The 19,700-nt window shown below is 51.0% G+C and overlaps 1 protein-coding gene across 3 annotated transcripts in view; it reads left to right on the top strand.

Moving 5' to 3' along the window:
* The first annotated feature begins 2,694 nt into the window (after positions 1–2,694).
* Positions 2,695–19,700, top strand: part of RASGRF1 (Ras protein specific guanine nucleotide releasing factor 1) — a 136,142-nt gene continuing 119,136 nt past the window's right edge. For all 3 annotated transcript variants that reach the window (XM_038767536.1, XM_038767537.1, XM_038767535.1), the window contains exon 1: positions 2,695–3,037. In XM_038767536.1, the coding sequence (XP_038623464.1) occupies positions 2,762–3,037 (276 nt within the window). In that variant the 5' untranslated portion in view covers positions 2,695–2,761. The remainder of the gene's footprint in view (positions 3,038–19,700) is intronic.

The following is a 19,700-nucleotide window of genomic DNA, read 5'->3' as shown; positions in this document are numbered from 1 at the left end:
TGCCCACAAAGAGCTTCTGGGACACATGCTTCAGGCTCTCTAAAGGGAAGCCTTGCCCCCTATTCACCCCACGGAGGGGTTCTAAGGAAAGCAAAGTGGAGGAGCAAGCAGGGGCTGGGCTGAGCTGGGCAGGGCGGAATCCTGCCCTGGACTCTGGGAAGGATGTGTCTGTCTCTCCCTCTGGACTGGAAGCTCATTGTGGGCAGGGGATGTGTCTGTTTATTGTTTTGTTGTACTCTCCCAAGCGCTTAATACAGTGCTCTGCACAAGTAAGTGCTAAATAAATACCACTGACTGACTTACGTGTTTGGAGCCATGTTGGGAGGGGTTGGGAGCCTCTTGGGGAGTGGGAGATGGCAAGAGACAGTGGGCTGTGGAGCCCCCCCCCTTCTTCCACCCCTTTCTGTGTCACCCTTACACTTAGATGTGCACCTTTTATTCACCCCCCGACCCTCACCCTCGGTCCCACAGCACTTATGCATATATTTGTAATGTATTTATTTATAGCAGTAAGAGGAAGAGGAGGAGGAAGAACTGGAGAAGGGGAAGAAGAGGAGGGAAAGAAGAGGAAGAGGAGGGGAAGAGGAAGAGGGGACAAGAATGGGAGAAGGGGAAGAAGAGGAAGAAGAGGGGAAGAATGGGAGGAGAAAAGAGGAACAGGAAGAGAAGAAGAAAGGAAGGAAGGAAGAGCAGGAGAAGGGGAAGAAGAGGGGAAGAAAGTAAGAGAAGAGGAAGAAGGGGAAAGAGGAGGGGAAGAAGAAAAGGAAGATCAGGAAGAAGAGGGAGAAGAGGGCAGAACAGGGGGAGGGATGAGGAAGAGGAGGGGATGAAGAGCAGGCAGAACAGGTACAGGGAGAAGACGAAGAGGAGAGGAAGAAGAGAAGGCAGAACAGGAGGGGGAGAAAAGGAAAAGGAGGGGAAGAAAAGGCAGAACAGGAAGAGGGAGAAGGGGGGAGAAGAGAAGGCAGAAGACGAAGAAGGGGGAAGAAGAGGGGAAGGAAGAACAAGAGGCAGGGAAGAAGAGGAAAAGGCAGAACAGGAGAAAGGAGAAGAGGAAGAAGAGGGGAAGAAGAGAAGGCAGAAGAGGAGTAGGAGGGTGGGGGGAGAAGAGGAGAGGGAAGACGAAGGGAGGAAGAGGATGAGGGCGAAGCTGAGGATGACAGTCCCGAAGAGCGGGGAGTGGGAAGCCGTCAGGGTGTGCAGACAGAGAGCCCGCGCTAACAGGAGCAAAGAGGACGCCCCCTACCCCGCGCCCCCGGCCTTCCCCCAGTTTACCGCGGTGCGGCTGGTGGGCGGAGACTTTGCCAAGTGGCGAGGCCCCGTCACTGCGGACCCCCCTTCTCGTGGGCGAGGGGAGGAGGTGGGGAGGGGGCAACCGCGTGGATGTGCGGGGCAAGGGCTAGCTGATGCCCAGGGCCGGGGGGCGAGGGGATGGGGCGCTGCGGGAAATGTGACGCGGGCGGGTAAAGTCCGTGGGACCCCGAGGCTGGTGAGGGGGCGGGAAAGCTAAAAATACAGTAGGAAAAAGATCTGTCTTTAACGGGCTCGTTGCGCCAGGCCCGCGGCTCGGTGCGCTCAGATTCCCAGATTGTCCTGCGGGAAAGCTGTCCCAGACCGGCCCTGGGAAAATCTGGGGGAGGGGGAGAAAAGGAGGATGGGGACGGGGAAAGGGGAGGAGGAGGAAGGGGGGGCAATTATGGCCTCTTTAAAGAAAGCCTCTAATCCTCCTCTCCCTGCCTCTCACACCAAGGGCGCGCCCAGGAACCTGCCCCTTTCTCCTTCCCCGGTGGCCCAAGGCGGCGGGAGATGGGGGAAACTGAGTCAAGACCCCCCCCTCCCCGTCCCCTCTGCTCTCCTAGCCGTGAGGAAGGATCGGGAGGGCAGACAGACCGACAGACGGGTCGGACCGACGGGGCGGGACAGGCAGGATAAGACGGTCGTAATGAGCCCAACGCTGTGCCAGTCGCTCCCCGGGGGCAACCTCGACGGGTCGTTTGTTCTCCTCTGCCCGTCGGGGAGCCCTGGGTGCCCCGAACGGGGTTATTCTGGGTCGATGCCCCTTCTCTGAGACCCCTCCCCGCCCGGTGCCCCTTCCTTTTCTCGCAGCGGGTTGGCCGGACTCCGGGGAGGAGGGGCTGCGGGACCGAAGGGTCGCTGTCCACAGCAGCGCAGGACCCCCGCCCCCCCAACCCTCGGCCGCTTCGAGGGATCCTGCGTCACGTGGCCCCTCCCCCTCCCTCTGGAGAGGCTCCGGCCGGGCCTGGGGGCGGGGGGGGCATCAGGGCGGGGGTCCGTCTATCCATCCGTCTATCCGTCCGTCCATCCATCCGTCTATCCGTCCGTACGTCCATCCATCCGTACGTCCAACCGTCCATCCGCTCATCCACCTAACCATCCGTCCGTCCATCCGTCCGTCCATCCATCCGTCCATCCGTCCGCCCATCCGTCTGTCCGTGGCCCTGTGCGGGGCTGTGGGCGGAGGGGGAGAGGAGGGGGAGGAAGGGAAGCCCGCCCGGGCCGGGGGAGCCGCGTCCCGAAGCGTAGAGAGTTTGGGGAGGGGGCGGGGCGCGGGGGGAGGGAGGAGGGAGAGAAGAGGGAGGAGGGGGATCGGGGAGCGATGCGGATGGCTGGGCTCCGGCTCGTCAGCCGGCGGCTGCCCGCATCCCGGCCCGGCCGGGTGTGAAAGCGTCCAGGGCCGCGGTGGTCCTCGCCGGCCCCGAAACCCCTAGACCCCTGGGCCCCCCCAGGCCCCCCGGCCAAGATGCAGAAGGGTCTGCGGCTCAACGACGGCCACGCCACCTACCTGGGCCTGCTGGCCAAGAAGGACGGGGCCAGACGGGGCTACCTGAGCAAGCGGGGCTCGGACCACACAAAATGGCACCCCAAGTGGTTCGCGCTGCTGCAGAACATGCTCTTCTACTTCGACAGCGACTCGAGCTCCAGGCCGGCCGGGGTCTACCTGCTGGAGGGATGCTCCTGCGAGCGGGCCCCCTCCCCCAAGCCCAACCTCTCCGCCAAGGAGCCCCTCGAGAAGCAGGTACAGGGTGGGGTGGGGGGGGTGGGGAGCCGGACCGGATCGGACAGAACCGGGGTTGCGGGGAACCGGCTCGGGGTCAGGGGGATCGGCCCAGGGGTCAGGAAGACCGGCCCGGGGTCAGGAGGACCGGCCGGTGGGATGGGACGGGACGGGACGGGACGGGACGGGACGGGGGCGTCGGGGGGACCAAGTTCAGGGCACTGCACTAGGTACACGCACAGACTCATAGAAATCCATACACACGAGCTCGCTCTCTCTTACACACTCACTCTCTCTCTCTCTCTCTTTCTCTCTCTCCCTCTCTTTCTCTCTCTCCCTCCCTCCCTCTCCCTCTCTCTCCCTCTCTCTCTCTCTCTCTCCCTCCCTCTCTCTCTCTCTCTCCCTCTCCCTCCCTCCCTCGCTGTCATAGTGGAGATCGCAATCTTGAACTAGGGGTGAGGGCGGGGGCGACCCAGAAGGAAAACTCCTGTCCCCTGGGACGTGGGAATCTGTCTTCTCTCCTGCCCATTCCAATCCCCAATCCCCCCCACCCCCCCACCTCCTACAGGGGCGGCTGGGCGGTGGGACACACACACACAAGCACGCACACACAAGCACGCACACACACACACATCCATGCCCCCATGCACACCCAAGCGTGCGTGCCTTCAAAAATACACTCACGGGCAAAACACAAACGTCTGCACCTACATGCTGCTGGTGTGTTCGCAAACCCGCTAATCGAGGGGCGAATGCATCCATGGACACGCTCTAACGCTCGCACACGCAGCCACACACAAACACTGTTGCACGGTGGCACACAGGGTCCCACAAACACACGCCCCCAGGCTTCCGGGGGGGTGTCTCATCATGGATCCCCCTCCCCGCCTCCCGAAAGGAACACGCTCAGCGGGAAGAGGGGAGGGAGGGGAGGTGGGAGCTGGGTTTTAGAGGGAGGCAGGACAGGTTGGATCTCCTACGCAGAGGGAGAGGCTGAAAATAGATTCTCCCTCCCCCCTCCCCTCCAGCCAGCCCCTCTTCCTTCGGGTAGTCGGGCTCCCAGTCCCTGCCTCTTTTCCCCAACACTCTCTGTCGCCCCAAATTCACTGATCTCTGTAAATTCTGCAAAGCCAGCCAGGACAGAGGGCCACACTTAGCTTGGGGAAGGGTTGGGGGGAGGGCAGAGGTAAGGATCAGTTTGCCGCGTACTCCCCCTTCCCTCTCCATCCCCCTCTACCACGCTTCCCCCCCTTCCACACCTGAAGAGGAAACTTGTCCCTGGAGAAGGGGAAGCTACCTGGGCTGACCCTGACTTCGAGAGCGGCCTACCGTGCCTTCGAGGACCGTTCCACGGCCCATTATGCGGGGGAACCCATTCGCTATTCCCTAGCTTCAAATTGGTGGGGGGGTCATGGGGACCCCCACCTTCCAACCCGCTCGAGCGACCCTCGTGGGTCATCCAGGGGCTTGGATGCGTCAGCTCGCCCTTTTCAGATGGGCACTAGCCTGGCACAGCCAGGCCTGCAGCAGGACCTGTCAACTGCCAGTCGGGCCCCTCCTACTTCTGGGCAGGCTGGAGAACCTAGGTGCAGAGAGTGAGGGAGCAATGGAGAGACCTCCGCCCCCACCCCCCACCCCGACTCTGAGAGGGAAGGGGCCAGCACGCAATTGAGCCAACCTGTATCCCGTCTTAGTCTAACCCAGCCCCTGCTCTGCCCCTGGGCTCTTCTTTCTTCTTTATTTAATTTTTTAAATGGTATTTGTTAAGTGCTTGCTATGTGCTAGGCACTGTGCTGAGCACTGGGGTAGGTACAAGCTAATAAGTTGGACACAGTCCAAGTCCCACATGGGGTTCACCGTCTTCATTCCCATTTTACAGATGAAGGAATTGAGGCACAGAGACCTTTCCCCTTTTGTACATATATATGTACAAATATGTGTATGTATTTGTTAATAATAATAATAGTGATAATAATAATAATGATGGTATTTATTAAGCACTTACTATGTGCAAAACCCTGTTCTAAGCACTGGGGGGGGGATACAAAGTGATCAGGTTGTCCCACGTGGGGCTCACAGTCTTAATCCCCATTTTAAAAATGAGGGAACTGAGGCTTAGAGAAGTTAAGTGACTTGCCCAAGGTCACACAGCAGACATGTGGCGAAGCCAGGATTAGAACCCATGACATCTGGCTCCCAAGCCTGTGCTCTTTCCACTGAGCCACGCTGCTTCTCATAGTTAAACCCTTATTATGTGCCTGATGCTCTACTAAGCGCTGAGGAAGATACAAGGTAATCAATCAATCAATCAATCGTATTTATTGAGCGCTTACTGTGTGCAGAGCACTGTACTAAGCGCTTGGGAAGTACAATCAGGTTAGACACAGTCCATGTCCCACATGGGATTCGCAATCTTAATCCCCATTTTACAGATGGGGTAGCTGAGGCACAGAGACCTTTCCTCTGATTTACTTACCCATATTTTAAATGGTATTTGTGGAGTGCTTATTACGTGCCAGGTGCTGTGCTCGGAGCTGGGGTAGATGCAAGCTAATTAGGTTGGACACAGTCCACGTCACATGGAGCTCACAATCTTAATCCCCATTTTACAGAGGAGGGAACTGAGGCACAGAAAAGCGAAGTGACTCGCCCAAGGTCACACAGCAGACAAATGTCTGAGGAGGAATTAGAACTCAGGTCCTTCTGACTTCGAGGCCCATACTCTATCTGTTAGGACATGTGCTTCCCCTCTCCCTGTCCCGGCCCCAGACTGAGAGTCCGGTTGATGGGGGCAGGAGGTGCCACCTGCTTCTCGCTGGTTGAGGCCATCCACCAGCTCTCTGGGCTCCTCGGATCCTGTCTCCACCTCCTGAGGCATCTCCCTGCCCTGAGAACAGAACCCAAACCCCTGAAGGGGTTCCCGATTCAGAGAATCCCTGAATTTTCTGTTCCTGGTGAGGAGTGGGAGACACTGTTTGGTGTGTGCCTTCCCCTCCAAAGAGGAGTGCAGAACCTTCTCACTCAGGGCAGGGGTCTGTCTACCTCCAAGACCACAGTAGACCAGAAAGCAGGCCCAACATAGACGTTGATGGTGGGGGGAGGCTTATGGTATTTGTTAAGCACTTACAATGTGTCAAACACTGTTCTAAGCACTGGGGTAGGTACAAATTAATTAGGTCGGACACAGTTCCAGTCCCACGTGGGGCTCACAGTTTGAGTAAGCCCATTATGGACAGGGAACGTATCTGCCAACTCTGTTGTATTGTACTCTCCCCAGAGCTTATAATGGTGTTCTGCACGTAGTAAGCACTCAATAAATACTACTGATTGACTGATTGATAGCTAGGAGGGAGAACAGGTATTTAATTCCGATTATACAGCTGAGGCAACTGAGGCACAGAGAAGTGAAATGACTTACCCAAGGTCACCCAGCAAGCAACTGGCAGAGCCAGGTATTTAATTCCCATTATACAGTTGAGGCAACTGAGGCACAGAGAAGTGAAATGACTTACCCTAGGTCACCCAGCAAGCAACTGGCAGAGCTGGTATGAGAACCCAGGTCTTCTGACTCCCAGGCCCACGCTCTTTCCACTAGGCCACGCTGCCTCTTTGTTGAGGGAAGCCCTCCAAACGGCCACGATCTCTCTGGACCAATGGGATTGGCAGATGGAGCCACACAGATGGCCACTCCACACGTCCCCTCTCCCACCCCCAAATGTTTCTGAAACTGGCAGAAGAAAGGAGTGGTGTGGTAGAGTGGGGGGGGTAAGGTAGGGGAAGGAGACAGCTTGAAGGAATATGGTCAGCTGATGTCCTGCCTTGTACCCACAGTCCTCTGTGTGGAATTGATCCCATCTGGATCCACTCCCCAAAGTTCCTCCTTTTGCCCTTGCTTTCATCCCCGACAGATCAACTGATCAAATCAATCGATGGTATTTATTGTGCACTTACTGGGTGCAGAGCACTGTACTTAGCTCTTGGGAGAGTCCAGTGAAACAGACTCCCCTGCCCACAACAAGTTTATGGTCTAGAGCTGGGAGACAGACGTGAATATAAATAAATTACAAATATGGCCTCTGCCGCTAATCTCCTCACCGTGCCTCATTCTCGCCTGTCCCACCGTCGACCCCCGGCCCACATCATCCCCCTGGCCTGGAATGCCCTCCCTCCCAACATCCGCCAAGCTAGCTCTCTTCCTCCCTTCAAGGCCCTACTGAGAGCTCACCTCCTCCAGGAGGCCTTCCCAGACTGAGCCCCCTACTTCCTCTCCCCCTCTGCCCCCTCTCCATCCCCCGTCTTACCTCCCTCCCTTCCCTACAGCAGCTGTATATATGTATATATGTTTGTACATATTTATTACTCTATTTATTTATTTTACTTGTACATATCTATTCTATTTATTTTATTTTGTTAATATGTTTGGTTTTGTTCTCTGTCTCCCCCTTCTAGACTGTGAGCCCACTGTTGGGTAGGAACTGTCTCTATATGTTGCCAACTTGTACTTCCTAAGCGCTTAGTACAGTGCTCTGCACACAGTAAGCGCTCAATAAATACGATTGATTGAAATATGGACATACGTTCATTTATTCATTCAACCACATTTATTTAGCACTCACAGTGTGCAAAACACCGTTCTAAACGCTTGGGAGAGTACTATATATTGGAACAGCGCTCAGCACTTAGAACAGTGCTTTGCACAGAGTAAGCGCTTAACAAATACCATCATTATTATTATTATAAACAGACACGTTCCCTGCCCACAACAAATTGATTAAATACATATCTCCTCATAGAAGCCTTCCCTGACTAAACCCTCATTTCTTCTTTTCCCATTCCCTTTTAGATCACCTTTGTAGTTGGATTTTCTTCCTTTATTCACCCCTCCCTCAGCTCTGCAGCACATTTGTCCATATCCATAATTTATTTATTTCTAATTAATGTTTTTCACCCCCTGTAGCCTGGAAACTCACTGTACACAGGGAATGTGTCTGTTATATTCTATTGTCCTCTCCCAAGCACTTAGTACCGTGCTTTGCACATAGTAAGTGCTCAGTAAGCAGGATTGATTAATTGATTGATTGATACCATGGGGATATAGCAGATATGCCTAAAGAAGAGGTCCAATGGTGTCTATAAAGGTCTGGGATTGTCGTGAAATGCAGTCCTGCCTCCAGGGTGCGGGGATGGGGGAGACGCAGAATTGAATACTCCAAAGAGGTGATCCCTGCAGGAGACTTGCATTCCATCCCCTGCTCAGCCAGCAGCCCTCCATGGGTGATGGCAACCCTCCCTAAACCTCAGTGATCTCAATTTCAAAAGAGGGTGAGGCCTTCTGTCACTTGGACTCATCACCTATGCTCATCAGGTCCAAGGAGAAGGAAGACAGAATGCTGTGTGATTGGAAAAACTTCCCCCAAATCCCAGCAGGGGGGCAATGACAAAAGCAGGGACCTGTTGGAGTAACTGATGGCATAATAGCAATAATAATAATAGTAAAAATTGTTAAGAGCTTACTGTGTGCACTGGGGTAGATAGAAGCTAATCAGGTTGGCTACAGTCCCTGCTTCACATGGGGCTCACAGTCTCAATCCCAATTTTACAGATAAGGTAACTGAGGCACAGAGAAGTGAAGTGACTTGCCCAAGGTCACTCTGAAGACAAGTGGCAGAGCTAGGACTAGAACCCATATCTTATGACTCCCAGGCCCGGACTCCTGTCACTAGGCTATGCTGCATCAACCTTTAAGAGGTGTTTTGGGTCGAGCGTTCGCCTTAGTACATGGGTAGGCAATTAGCAATTAACTTGCTAGTCAAAATGGTACCCAACTTGTAGCAGCTGGTAAAACTGGGAAGGAGAAACTGCTTGTCTCCTCTCAAACCACCCCAAAAGAGATTCCTTTTAAGTAACCCCAAAGGGGCTACCCCTCAGACCACTCCAAATGGGCTTCCTTTCAAATAACCTCAGAGGTTTAGATGGTATAACTCACACAGATTCTGAAACTGGTCATGTTCACTCATTCTCAGGGACAGAATCAGACAAGACTCTCAGGCTCTGAGTGGCAGGGGGTGAGGGGGAGTGAGTAGGTCAATTTCCTAGGGGTTGTTGTTAATTCACCCTTGCAAATAGCTCACCAAGGGCAAGTAGCATACTGTGCTAGGTAAGTAGGACTCACTGGCAATCCATGAGGAAGGAAAAAGCAAAATAGATGGGCCCAAGTTTTATCCATTTGGGGGCACTATTCCATCAATAGTATTTATTGAGCGCTTACTGTGTGCAGAGCACGCTACGAAGCGCTTGAGAAAGTATAGTAGAACAGAGTTGGTAAACAAGTTCCTTGCCCATGAGCTTACGGTCTAGAAAGGGAGGCAGACATTAATAAAAGCAATCAATCAATCAGTGGTATTTATTGTGCACTTACTGTGGAGAAGAACACTGTATGTAGTGCGTGGCAGAGTACACCAAGACAGAGTTGGTAGATGCGTTCCTTGCCCACAACGAGCTTACATCCTAGAGGGGGAGGCAGATGTTAAAAGAAACAGTCAATCAATCAGTTAATCAATGGTATTTATTGAGCATTAACTGTGCACAGAGCCATATACTAAGCACATGGGAGAGTACAATAGAACAGAGTAATAATCATAATAATAATAATGGCATTTATTAAGTGCTTACTATGTGCAAAGCCCTGTTCTGAGCGCTGGGGAGCTTACAAGGTGATCAGGTTGTCCCACGGGGGGCTCACAGTCTTAATCCCCATTTTTGCAGATGAGGTAACTGAGGCCCAGAGAAGTTAAGTTCGTTCATTCATTCATTCAATTGTATTTATTGAGCGCTTACTGTGTGCAGAGCACTGTACTAAGCACTTGGGAAGTACAAGTTGGCAACACAAAGAGACGGTCCCTACCCAACAACGGGGTCACAGTCCAGATGGGGGAGACAGATAACAAAACAAAACATGTGGACAGGTGTCAAGTCATCAGAATAAATAGAAGTAAAGCTAGATGCACATCATTAACAAAATAAATAGAATAGTAATAATAATGATGATGATGGCATTTATTAAGTGCTTACTATGTGCAAAGCACTGTTCTAAGCACTGGGGAGGTTACAAGGTGATCAGGTTGTCCCACGGGGGGCTCACAGTCTTTGTCCCCATTTTCCAGATGAGGGAACTGAGGCCCAGAGAAGTTAAATGACTTGCCCAAAGTCACACAGCTGACAACTGGCAGAGCTGGGATTTGAACACATGACCGCTGACTCCAAAGCCCAGGCTCTTTCCACTGAGCCACGCTGCTTCTCCATATGTACAAGTACAATAAATAGAGTAATAAATCTGTACAAACATATATACAGGTGCTGTGGGGAGGGGAAAAAGGTGGGGGGGATGGGGAGGGGGAGAGGAAAAAGGGGGCTCAGTCTGGGAAGGCCTAAGTGACTTGCTCAAAGTCACACAGCTGACAATTGGCAGAGCCAGGATTTGAACTCATGATCTCTGACTCCAAAGCCCGTGCTGTTTCCACCGAGCCATGCTTCCCCGCTCACAATGAGCTTTCAGCCCAGAGTCTTTGCACTGTGTCTCTGGCTTTTGCCATTTGCCCAGATTTTACCCATTTTTCAAAAATGGTATCTGCTAAGCATTTACTATGTGCCAGGCACTGTACTAATTGCTGGGATAGAACCAAGGTAATTAGGTTGGACACAGTCCCTGTCCCAAGTGGGGCTTACAGGCTTAATCTCCATTTGATGAATGAGGTAACTGAATCACAGAGAAGTTAAGTGACTTGCCTAAGGCCACCCAGCAGGCAAGTGTCTCATTTATGGGCACTGGTGTCTTTGCACTGTGTATCTGATGATGATGATGGTATTTCTTAAGTATTTACTATGCGTCAAGCACTGTTCTAAGCGATGGGGTAGATACAAGCAAATTACCCTGAACACAGCCCTGTCCCACAAGGGGTTCACAGTCTTGATCCCCATTTTGCAGATGAGGTAACTGAGGCACAGAGACGTGAAGTGACTTGCCAAAGATCCCACAGCAGACAAGTAGCGGAGCCAGTATTAGAAGCCAGGGCCTCCTGACTCCCAGGCCCGTGCTCTATCCACTAATCCATACTGTATCTGTGCTTTGTTTTTTCTTTACTATGGGTAACCTCACTTTTGCACCTGACAGGTCCTAGTGATTTGCTCCACGACAGCTTGAGCAATATTAGACATGGTGTACATGTCTTTTAACACTCTGTGTATTGGTGTCATGATCTGGAGGGCTCTCTTCCTTTTTTTTTAAAATAGTATTTGTTAAGCACTTACTTTGTGCCAAGCACTATACTAAGCGCTGAGTAGATACAAGCTGATCAGGTTGGACATGGTTCATGTTCCACTTGGGGCTCACAAACTTAATCCCCATTTTACAGATGAGGGAACTGAGACACAGAGAAGTAAAGTGACTATTTCTTGATCCCACAGCTGAGAAGGGACGGAGCCGGGATTAGAACCCAGGTCCTTCTGACTCCCAGGCCAGGGAGTCCTCTAGGTTATGCTGCTTTTCTCTGTAATCCTAAACTAGGTCATTGGCAATCCAAGGGCCAGACAAGGTGTTTCCCATGAATCAGTAAACTGTAAACTCATTGTGGGCAGGGAATGTGTCTGTTATTTTGTTATACAGTCCTCTCCCAAGTGCTTAAGAACAGTGCTTTGCACACAGTCAGCATTCAGTAAATACGATTGACTGACTGACTTGACTGGACAGCGGATTTGCTAAACATCCTAATTCACCTCTGAAATGTTGAGAAAACTCCCAGTGATTAGCAATTAACCTAGGGGCGGCCTTGCTATTTCAGCTTCAGGCTCCTGGCAGCCTGCCCCAGGTCCTGGGGCGAAAATCCCCTCACTGTCCGGTCAACAGGGCATTGTGGGAATAGCGTCATCTTCCCCAGCCCCTGCGAAATTTAAATTACACTTCTGACGGACGTCAATTTCGTCAACCGTGGAGGCCATGAGTTTTTCCTCCGTCATCATCTTGGAGGGTATGTCAGGCGGCCTTGGGAATAAGGACCTTCAGGAGCCTCAGCCCAATTCCCGTGGGACCCTGTTTCTGCTGACACTTGGGAATCTTCAGGTCAGCCCTGGAGCCCCTTCTTGCCTACGAGGAGCCAAGAGCTGAGTTTAACCCGCCTCTGTGTAAAGAAATCACCCTGGGCCCCAGGAGGGCCTGGAAGGAACCAGACTAAGACGTTGTTGTCCAGGCAACCATCTGGGTAATCTGTTATTTTGGTTTTTTTGTTTTTTTTTATGGTAGTTGTCAAGTGCTTACTATGTGCCAGGCACTGTTGTAAGTGCTGGGGTAGATACAAGCTAATCAGGTTGGACACAGTCCCTGTCTGACATGGGGGTCACAGGCTTAATCCCCCTTTTTCAGATGAGAGAACAGAGGCACATATAAGTGACTTTTTACTTTCTATGGTTTTCTGTTAAGTGCTTACTATGTGCCTGGCACTGTACTAAGTGCCAGGGTAAATACAAGCTAATCAGGTGGGAAAAAGTCCCTGTCCCACAAGGGGCTCACAATCTTAATCCCCACTTTACAGATGAGGGAACTGAGGCCCAATCTACCAGTCAATCAAATTGTATTTATTGAGTGCTTCCTATGTGCAGAGCATTGGGCTAAATGCTTGGGAGAGTACAATACTGCAGAATTAGCAAACACTTTCCCTCCCCATAATGACCTTAAGTCTAGAGTCTTTGCACTATGTCTATGGGGCTTTGCCATTTGCCCTGATTTTATCCATTTTTTTGACTTGCCCAAGGTCACACAGCAGGTGAGTGGCAGAGGTGAGATTAGAATCCAATTCCTCCCAACGCCAAGGCCCATGCTGTAACCACTAGAACGCACTGCTTCAGCGGCGGTCCCCTCCAGCTGGAGATCGGAGATAGCTCCAACCGGTCCTCGGCCTTTGTACTGTCCAGTCTCTCCTGGAGTATCATGGTTTGGTGGGCCCATATACCGCATTTCTGGGTTGGATCCCTGGGGTTTAATGGCAGTGTCTGGTGAGGCATCCTCAGCCCCATTGTGGCCACACACTGATACCCAGAACTGTCCCCTTGTATCGACATCTTGGATTAATGCGGTTCCCAGGGCTCCAGCACGATGAGAATTCCACATCCTCACTGCCCAACCCTAAAACGAATTGTTCTTTGTAGGAAAAGATGCCACCAGTTGTCAAGTTCACCTTTACACGTGTGTGTGTGTGTGTGTGTGTGTGTGTGTGTGTGTGTATGAAGAGGTCTGTGATGACCGCCCCCCCCGTCCTGAGTATATTGTGCACACAAGAAGTCTTCCCTTGTTCATTTATTCATTCATTCAATCAATCAATCATTCATCGAGCACTTATTGTTGCAAAGCACTGTAGAAAGCACTTGGGAGAGTACAATAGAACAATAAATGGACACATTTCCAGCCAACAACCAGCTTACAATCTTGAACTGTTGTGTTTTGTGTTCGCGCTCGTTGGTGCTGTTTTCTCTTTGGCCTCCGCCTGTTGATCACCTTGACTCTTCTCTCCAAAGAGTCATTCCTTCTCCAAGTGCAGCGCTCCAGGCTGCTCTGTTTGCCAGAACTTGCTCCCAGCATTCAGCTAGTAGTAATTATAATGGGGGGATGGAATTTATTAAGCACTTTCTATGTGCCAAGCATCTGTGAAACACTGAGTGAGGTTCAAAATAAGGAGATTGGACACAACTCTGTCCCAGAAAAGAATTTGCAGTCTAAGAAGTAGGGAACATGGATATTTTATCCCCATTTTACAGATGAGGCAGAGGGAGGTTCCCACAAATCGGACAGCAGGTAAGTGCAGAGCCGGGACTAGAAGTCAAGATGCCTGGGTTCTAGCCCCATGCTCTTTCCACTAGGCTATACTGCTTTCCTATGGAAGCAATGTGGCTTAGTGGATAGAGCACCTGCCTGGAAGTCAGAAAGACCTGGGTGCTAATCCTGGGTCTGCCACTTGTCTGCTGCTGGACCTTGGGAAAGTCACTTCACTTCTCTGTGCCTCGGTTACCCTGTCTGTCAAATGGAGATTAACACTGTGGAGCCCTAAGTGTGGGATAGAAACTGCGTCCACCCCAATTTGCTTGTATCCAAACGGTCCCCCCACAAAAAATGTTTAGAACAGTGACTGGCACATAGTAAGCACTTAACAAATATCACAGTTGTTATTATTATTTCCTAAGAGATAGTATTGTCTGAAACTTTGGAAAGAGCTGGGGCCTGGGGATCAGAGGACCTGGATTCTAATCCTGGCTTCACCATATACCTGCTGTGTAACCTTGGGCTAGTCACTTCACTTCTCTCTGTGACTCAGTGCCCCTGGGCCTGCGTTTCCTCATCTGTAAAAATGGGGATTCGATACTTCCGTGGCCAGTTGTTGTGGTGGCTGAACGAGAGATCTAACCTGACCAGACCTCTCAAATCTGGATCCACCTTGAAGAAAGGAGATTGGACGTCCTCACCCACAAGATTTCCATCACCGTTATTATTTTTATATCCAACCTTATTTGCTGGTATCCACCCCAGCGCTTAGTACGGTGCTTGGCACATAGTAAGCACTTAACAAGCACCACAAGAATTATAATAATAATAATAATAATGGCAGTTGTTAAGCGCTTACTATGTACCATGAACTGTTCTAAGCGCTTGTGAGGATTCAAGGTGATCAGGTTGTCCCACGTGGGGCTCACAGTCTTCATCCCCATTTGACAGATGAGGTCACTGAGGCCCAGAGAAGTGAAGTGACTCACCCAAAGTCACACAGCTGACGAGCAGCGGAGTTAGTCCAGTGGTCTGCACACAGGAAGTGCTCAATAAATAAGATGGAATGAATGAATGAGTGGGAAAAGAAGCTGTCCACCCCCTCCCCCAGCAGACACACACATAATACAGCACACAACACTAGACACTCACTCAATAATAATAATAATTATTATTATTACCTACAAGATCAGCTAATAAAACCCTAGCACCTGCTTTTTTCCCCATCCCTAGACAAACCACCTCCTTGGGGCCACCACACACAAGAACTATATGGGTCAGGGGGAGTGTGGCCTAGTGGACAGAGCCTGGACCTGGGAGCCAAGACACCGGGTTCTAATCCCAACTCTGCCACTTGTCTGCTGTGAGACCTTGGGCAAGTCACTTCACTTCTCTGGGCCTCAGTTACCTCATCTTTCCAGATGAGGGTTAAGACTGGGGGTTAAGACTGCCAACCTGACAAACTTGCATCTACCCCAGTGCTTGATACAGTTCCTGGCACATTGTAAGCACTTAAGAAATACCATTAAAAAAAATAGTGAGTTGAGGGAACCAGTTGTGTTTGTCTCTGGGGACTGACCCCTGGAAGGACTCCCACCTGTGTTGGTGGGGTTGCTTTTTTTAATAGTACTTGCTAATTGCTCACTCTGTGACAGGCACTACTCTAAACATTGGGGTAAATACAAGTTAATCAGGTTGGACACAGTCCATGTCCCGGTATTTGCTAAGCACTTACTCTGTTCCAGGCACTGTACTAAGCCCTGGGGTAGATACAAATGAATCAGGCTGGACACAGTCCACATCCCACAAGGCTCACAGCTTTAATCCCCATTTTACAGAGGAAGTAACTGAGGCCCAGAGAAGTACAGTGACTTACCAGAGTCACAGCAGACAGCTTGTTGTGGGCAGGGAATATTATATTGTTCTGTTATATTGTTCTGCTGTCCTCACCCAAGCGCTTAGTACAGAGCTCTGTACACAGTAAGCACTCATTAAAAATGATTGACTGACAAGTGGTGGAGTCGGTATCAGAGCCCAGGTCCTCCCGACTCCCAGGCCTATGCTCTGTGCACCTGGTGTCAATCAATCAATCAATTGTATTTATTGAGCGCTTACTCGTTTACAGAGAGGCAAGGGAGTGGCCAGGCCTCCAGCAATTTAGTTGCCCAAATCCAAGCCCCAAATGGCTTATCTGACCAGGAGCCCAGACCGGGACTAGAATCAGAACTGGGGCCAGGATTCAAAGTCTCCTGTTTGGGACAGCGGCACTGACAGCACTTTTCATATGACTTGGTGGACAGAGCCCAGTCCTGGGAGTCAGAAGGACCCGGGTTCTAATCCTGGCTCGGCCACATGTCTGCTATGTGACTTGGGGCTAGTCACTTCACTTCTCTGGGCCTCAGTTACCTCATCTGTAAAATGGGGATAAGAGCATGAGCCTCTTATGGGACAGGGACTGTGTCCGACCTAATTAACCCGTATCTACCCCAGCACTTAAAACAGTGCTTGGCACACAGTAAGCGCTTAACAAGTACCATAATTATTATTGTCATTATTATTATTATTGAGTGCCTGAGATTATTCCCAGCATCCTCTGAGGCGGGATGGCCACCTGACCAGAGCCTACCATGCCAGGTCTATGTCGGAGATGGAACCGCCCAGTCAACGGGATGGTTGGCCCTGCCCCCAGATGGCACGGATGTCTCGAGCTCTTTTCTAGCCACGGAGAAGGAAGGGGAAAACAGCCCTTCAGATGGAACGCAAGCACTCGCTGTAAAGCCCCTGGAGAGAGACTATATTTAGACGGAGCCCTCTTCAGGTCCCGGTCTCCCCCCACTTCATCCTTCCCAAGCAACATTCAGCGTATTGTCCTTGAGGGGCAGAGGGAAACGCTCAACTCTGGGATTCAGAGGGAAAAGATCGAGAAGGCACTGTGATAATGGCAACGTTGCAAGAGCCATCAAATTCAAAAGCTAATTGTGGCTCTTCAGCTTTATCTCCATTTTCCCTTTTCCTCCTTCCCGCTCCCCAGCTCCTTCCCACCCACCTCGACCCCACGACTCCATTCGATCAGCAACTTGACTGTGGGACCAGGTTGGGGCCCAGATTTCTGTCCCTCACCCCCAAATGTGGGCCAATTTCTGATGAGCTTAGTTTTGTCGCCCCTGAGGCTGGATTCCATGGAGAATCAGCGTGGCTCAGTGGAAAGAGCCTGAGCTTTGGAGTCAGAGGTTATGGGTTCAAATCCTGGCTCCACCAATTGTCAGCTGTGTGACTTTGGGCAAGTCACTTAACTTCTCTGGGCCTCAGTTACCTCATCTGTAAAATGGGGATTAAGACTGTGAGCCCCCCGTGGGACAACCTGATCACCTTGTAACCTCCCCAACGGGACAACCTGATCACCTTGTAACCTCCCCAACGGGACAACCTGATCACCTTGTAACCTCCCCAGCGCTTAGAACAGTGCTTTGCACATAGTAAGCGCTTAATAAATGCCATTATTATTATTATTATGTCTATGAGTGGAGTTGGGGGGGGGATGCTGGGTACTGTGCCCCCAGCTGGGGGAGGGGAGGAAATCCATGGGCTCTCTCTTCCCACTCAGAGAACTGGGGGTGAATCCACCCTGCACAAGTGCCCACCCTGCACGCATGCACACACTCTCTCTCTCTCTCTCTCTCTCTCTCTCTCTCTCTCTCTCTCACACACGCACACACACACACACACACAGACCCTGCACACAGCTCACCCTGCACATATGCCCACCTTGCAAGCACACTCACCCTGCACCTGTATCCACCCTGCACACAGGCACACACTGCAAACGTACTGCCTGTACATAATAATAATGTTGGTATTTGTTAAGTGCTTACTATGTGCCAAGCACTGTTCTAAGCGGTAAGGTAGATACAAGGCAATTAGGTTGTCCCACATGGGGCTCACAGTCTTAATCCCCATTTTCCAGATAAGATAACTGAGGCCCAGAGAAGTGAAGTGACTTGCCCAAAGTCACACAGCTGACAAGTGGCGGAGCCGGGATTAGAATCCACAACCTCTGACTCCCAAGCCTGGGCTCTTTCCATCGAGCCACGCTGCTTCTCTGCACACACACACACACACACACACATACTGCACACACATACAGCCTTCACATACACACACTCTGAAACCAGACCCACCCTGCACGTGTGCCTACCCTGTACAAGAGTGCCCCGTGCACATGCACCCACTCTACATGCAGCTCCCCCTGCACACGCACCCACCCTGTACATGCGCCCAACCTGCACACATACACCCCCTGCACACACGCTTTCTCCATATGGCTTCCTCGCATCCCATTTCCAATTTTGGGGAGAAGCACATTGGACCAGCTCTTTAGAATAATGCAGCATCCGCTGTCAGGGAAATGCATTATTTATCCAATTCTCTGGAGCCGCTTCCCTCGAACTAGGAGGCACTAGGGGAAGAATAATGATTTTCCAGATTTTTTTTTCTCTTGAACTCTATTTTCTTCCTAATAGCATCTTAAAAACCATGGTTAGATAGGGGTGAGAAGAGGCTGACTGCAAGCTCCCTTTGGTGGAGCTATCTTTACCTCACATACTCTGCACACATGCCCACCCTGCACACATGTGTTCACTCTGCACATGCATCCACCCTGCACACATGCCTACCATGCACATAATAATAATAATGGCATTTATTAAGTGCTTACTATGTGCAAAGCACTGTTCTAAGCGCTGGGGAGGTTACAAGGTGATCAGGGTTACAAGGTGATCAGGTTGTTCCATGGGGGCTCACAGTCTTAATCCCCCATTTTACAGATGAGGTAACTGAGGCCCAGAGAAATTAAGTGACTTGCCCAAAGTCACACAGCCGACAAGTGGCGGAGCTGGGATTTGAACCCATGACCTCTGAGTCCAAAGCCCGGGCTCTTTCCACTGAGCCACGCTGCTTCTCTGTGGTCACATGGGCAGTGTGTGAGCACACAGTGCCCATACTGCACACACCCTACACAGGTGACCACCCTTCACATGCATCCATCCTATACACACACCCTGCTCACATGCCTACCCTGCACATGCACCTACCCTGCACACACACCCTGCATACACACCCTGCACACATTCCCACCCTGCCCATGCACTCACGCTGCACCCTATCTCTTCTCTCACTGGCTCCCAAAGACTCTCCTAAAGTGAAGTGTCTGCCCTCCGAGAGCACAACATAAACTTGTGTTGGACTGATGGATGGGAGGACACACTGACATTTCATGGGTTGAAACTGGATCCTTCACAAACTGGAATGTTTGTTGCCGACTTGTACTTCCCAAGCGCTTAGTACAGTGCTCTGCACACAGTAAGCGCTCAAGAATGAATGAATGGAAAGTTTCTAAGGCACCAAAGAGCACAATATTCTCAGTGACTTAGAGAAAAGCAGGTGAAGCTTGCTTCTAAGACATCTTTCCCAACAGACCATCTGGGTCTCCACAAAGCCATTCACTAGTCCTGAAGAAGGTAGATATCATTTCGATCAATGGTATTTATTGAGCACTAACTCTATGCCGAACACTGAAGTAAGTGCATGGGAGTGGTGTAGTGGCTAGAGCACAGGCCTTGGGGTCAGAAGGAGCTGGGTTCTAATCCCAACTCCACCATTTGTATGCTGTATGGCCTTGGGCAAGTCACTTTGTTTCTCCGAGCCTCAGTTATTTCATCTGGAAAATGGAAATGAAGACTTTGAGCCCCATGTGGGACATGGACTGTGTCCAACCTGATTAGATTGCATCTACCCCAACACTTAGTAGAGTGCCTGGCACATAGTAAGTGCTGAGCAAATACTATATGATCCCTACCTTCAAGGAGCTTTCAAGCTAACAGA

Source organism: Tachyglossus aculeatus, chromosome 26 (genome assembly GCF_015852505.1).
Source record: "Tachyglossus aculeatus isolate mTacAcu1 chromosome 26, mTacAcu1.pri, whole genome shotgun sequence".
Taxonomy (NCBI): domain Eukaryota; kingdom Metazoa; phylum Chordata; class Mammalia; order Monotremata; family Tachyglossidae; genus Tachyglossus; species Tachyglossus aculeatus.
Note: the sequence above shows the minus strand (reverse complement) of the source record. Positions and strands in the feature narration are given on the sequence as shown.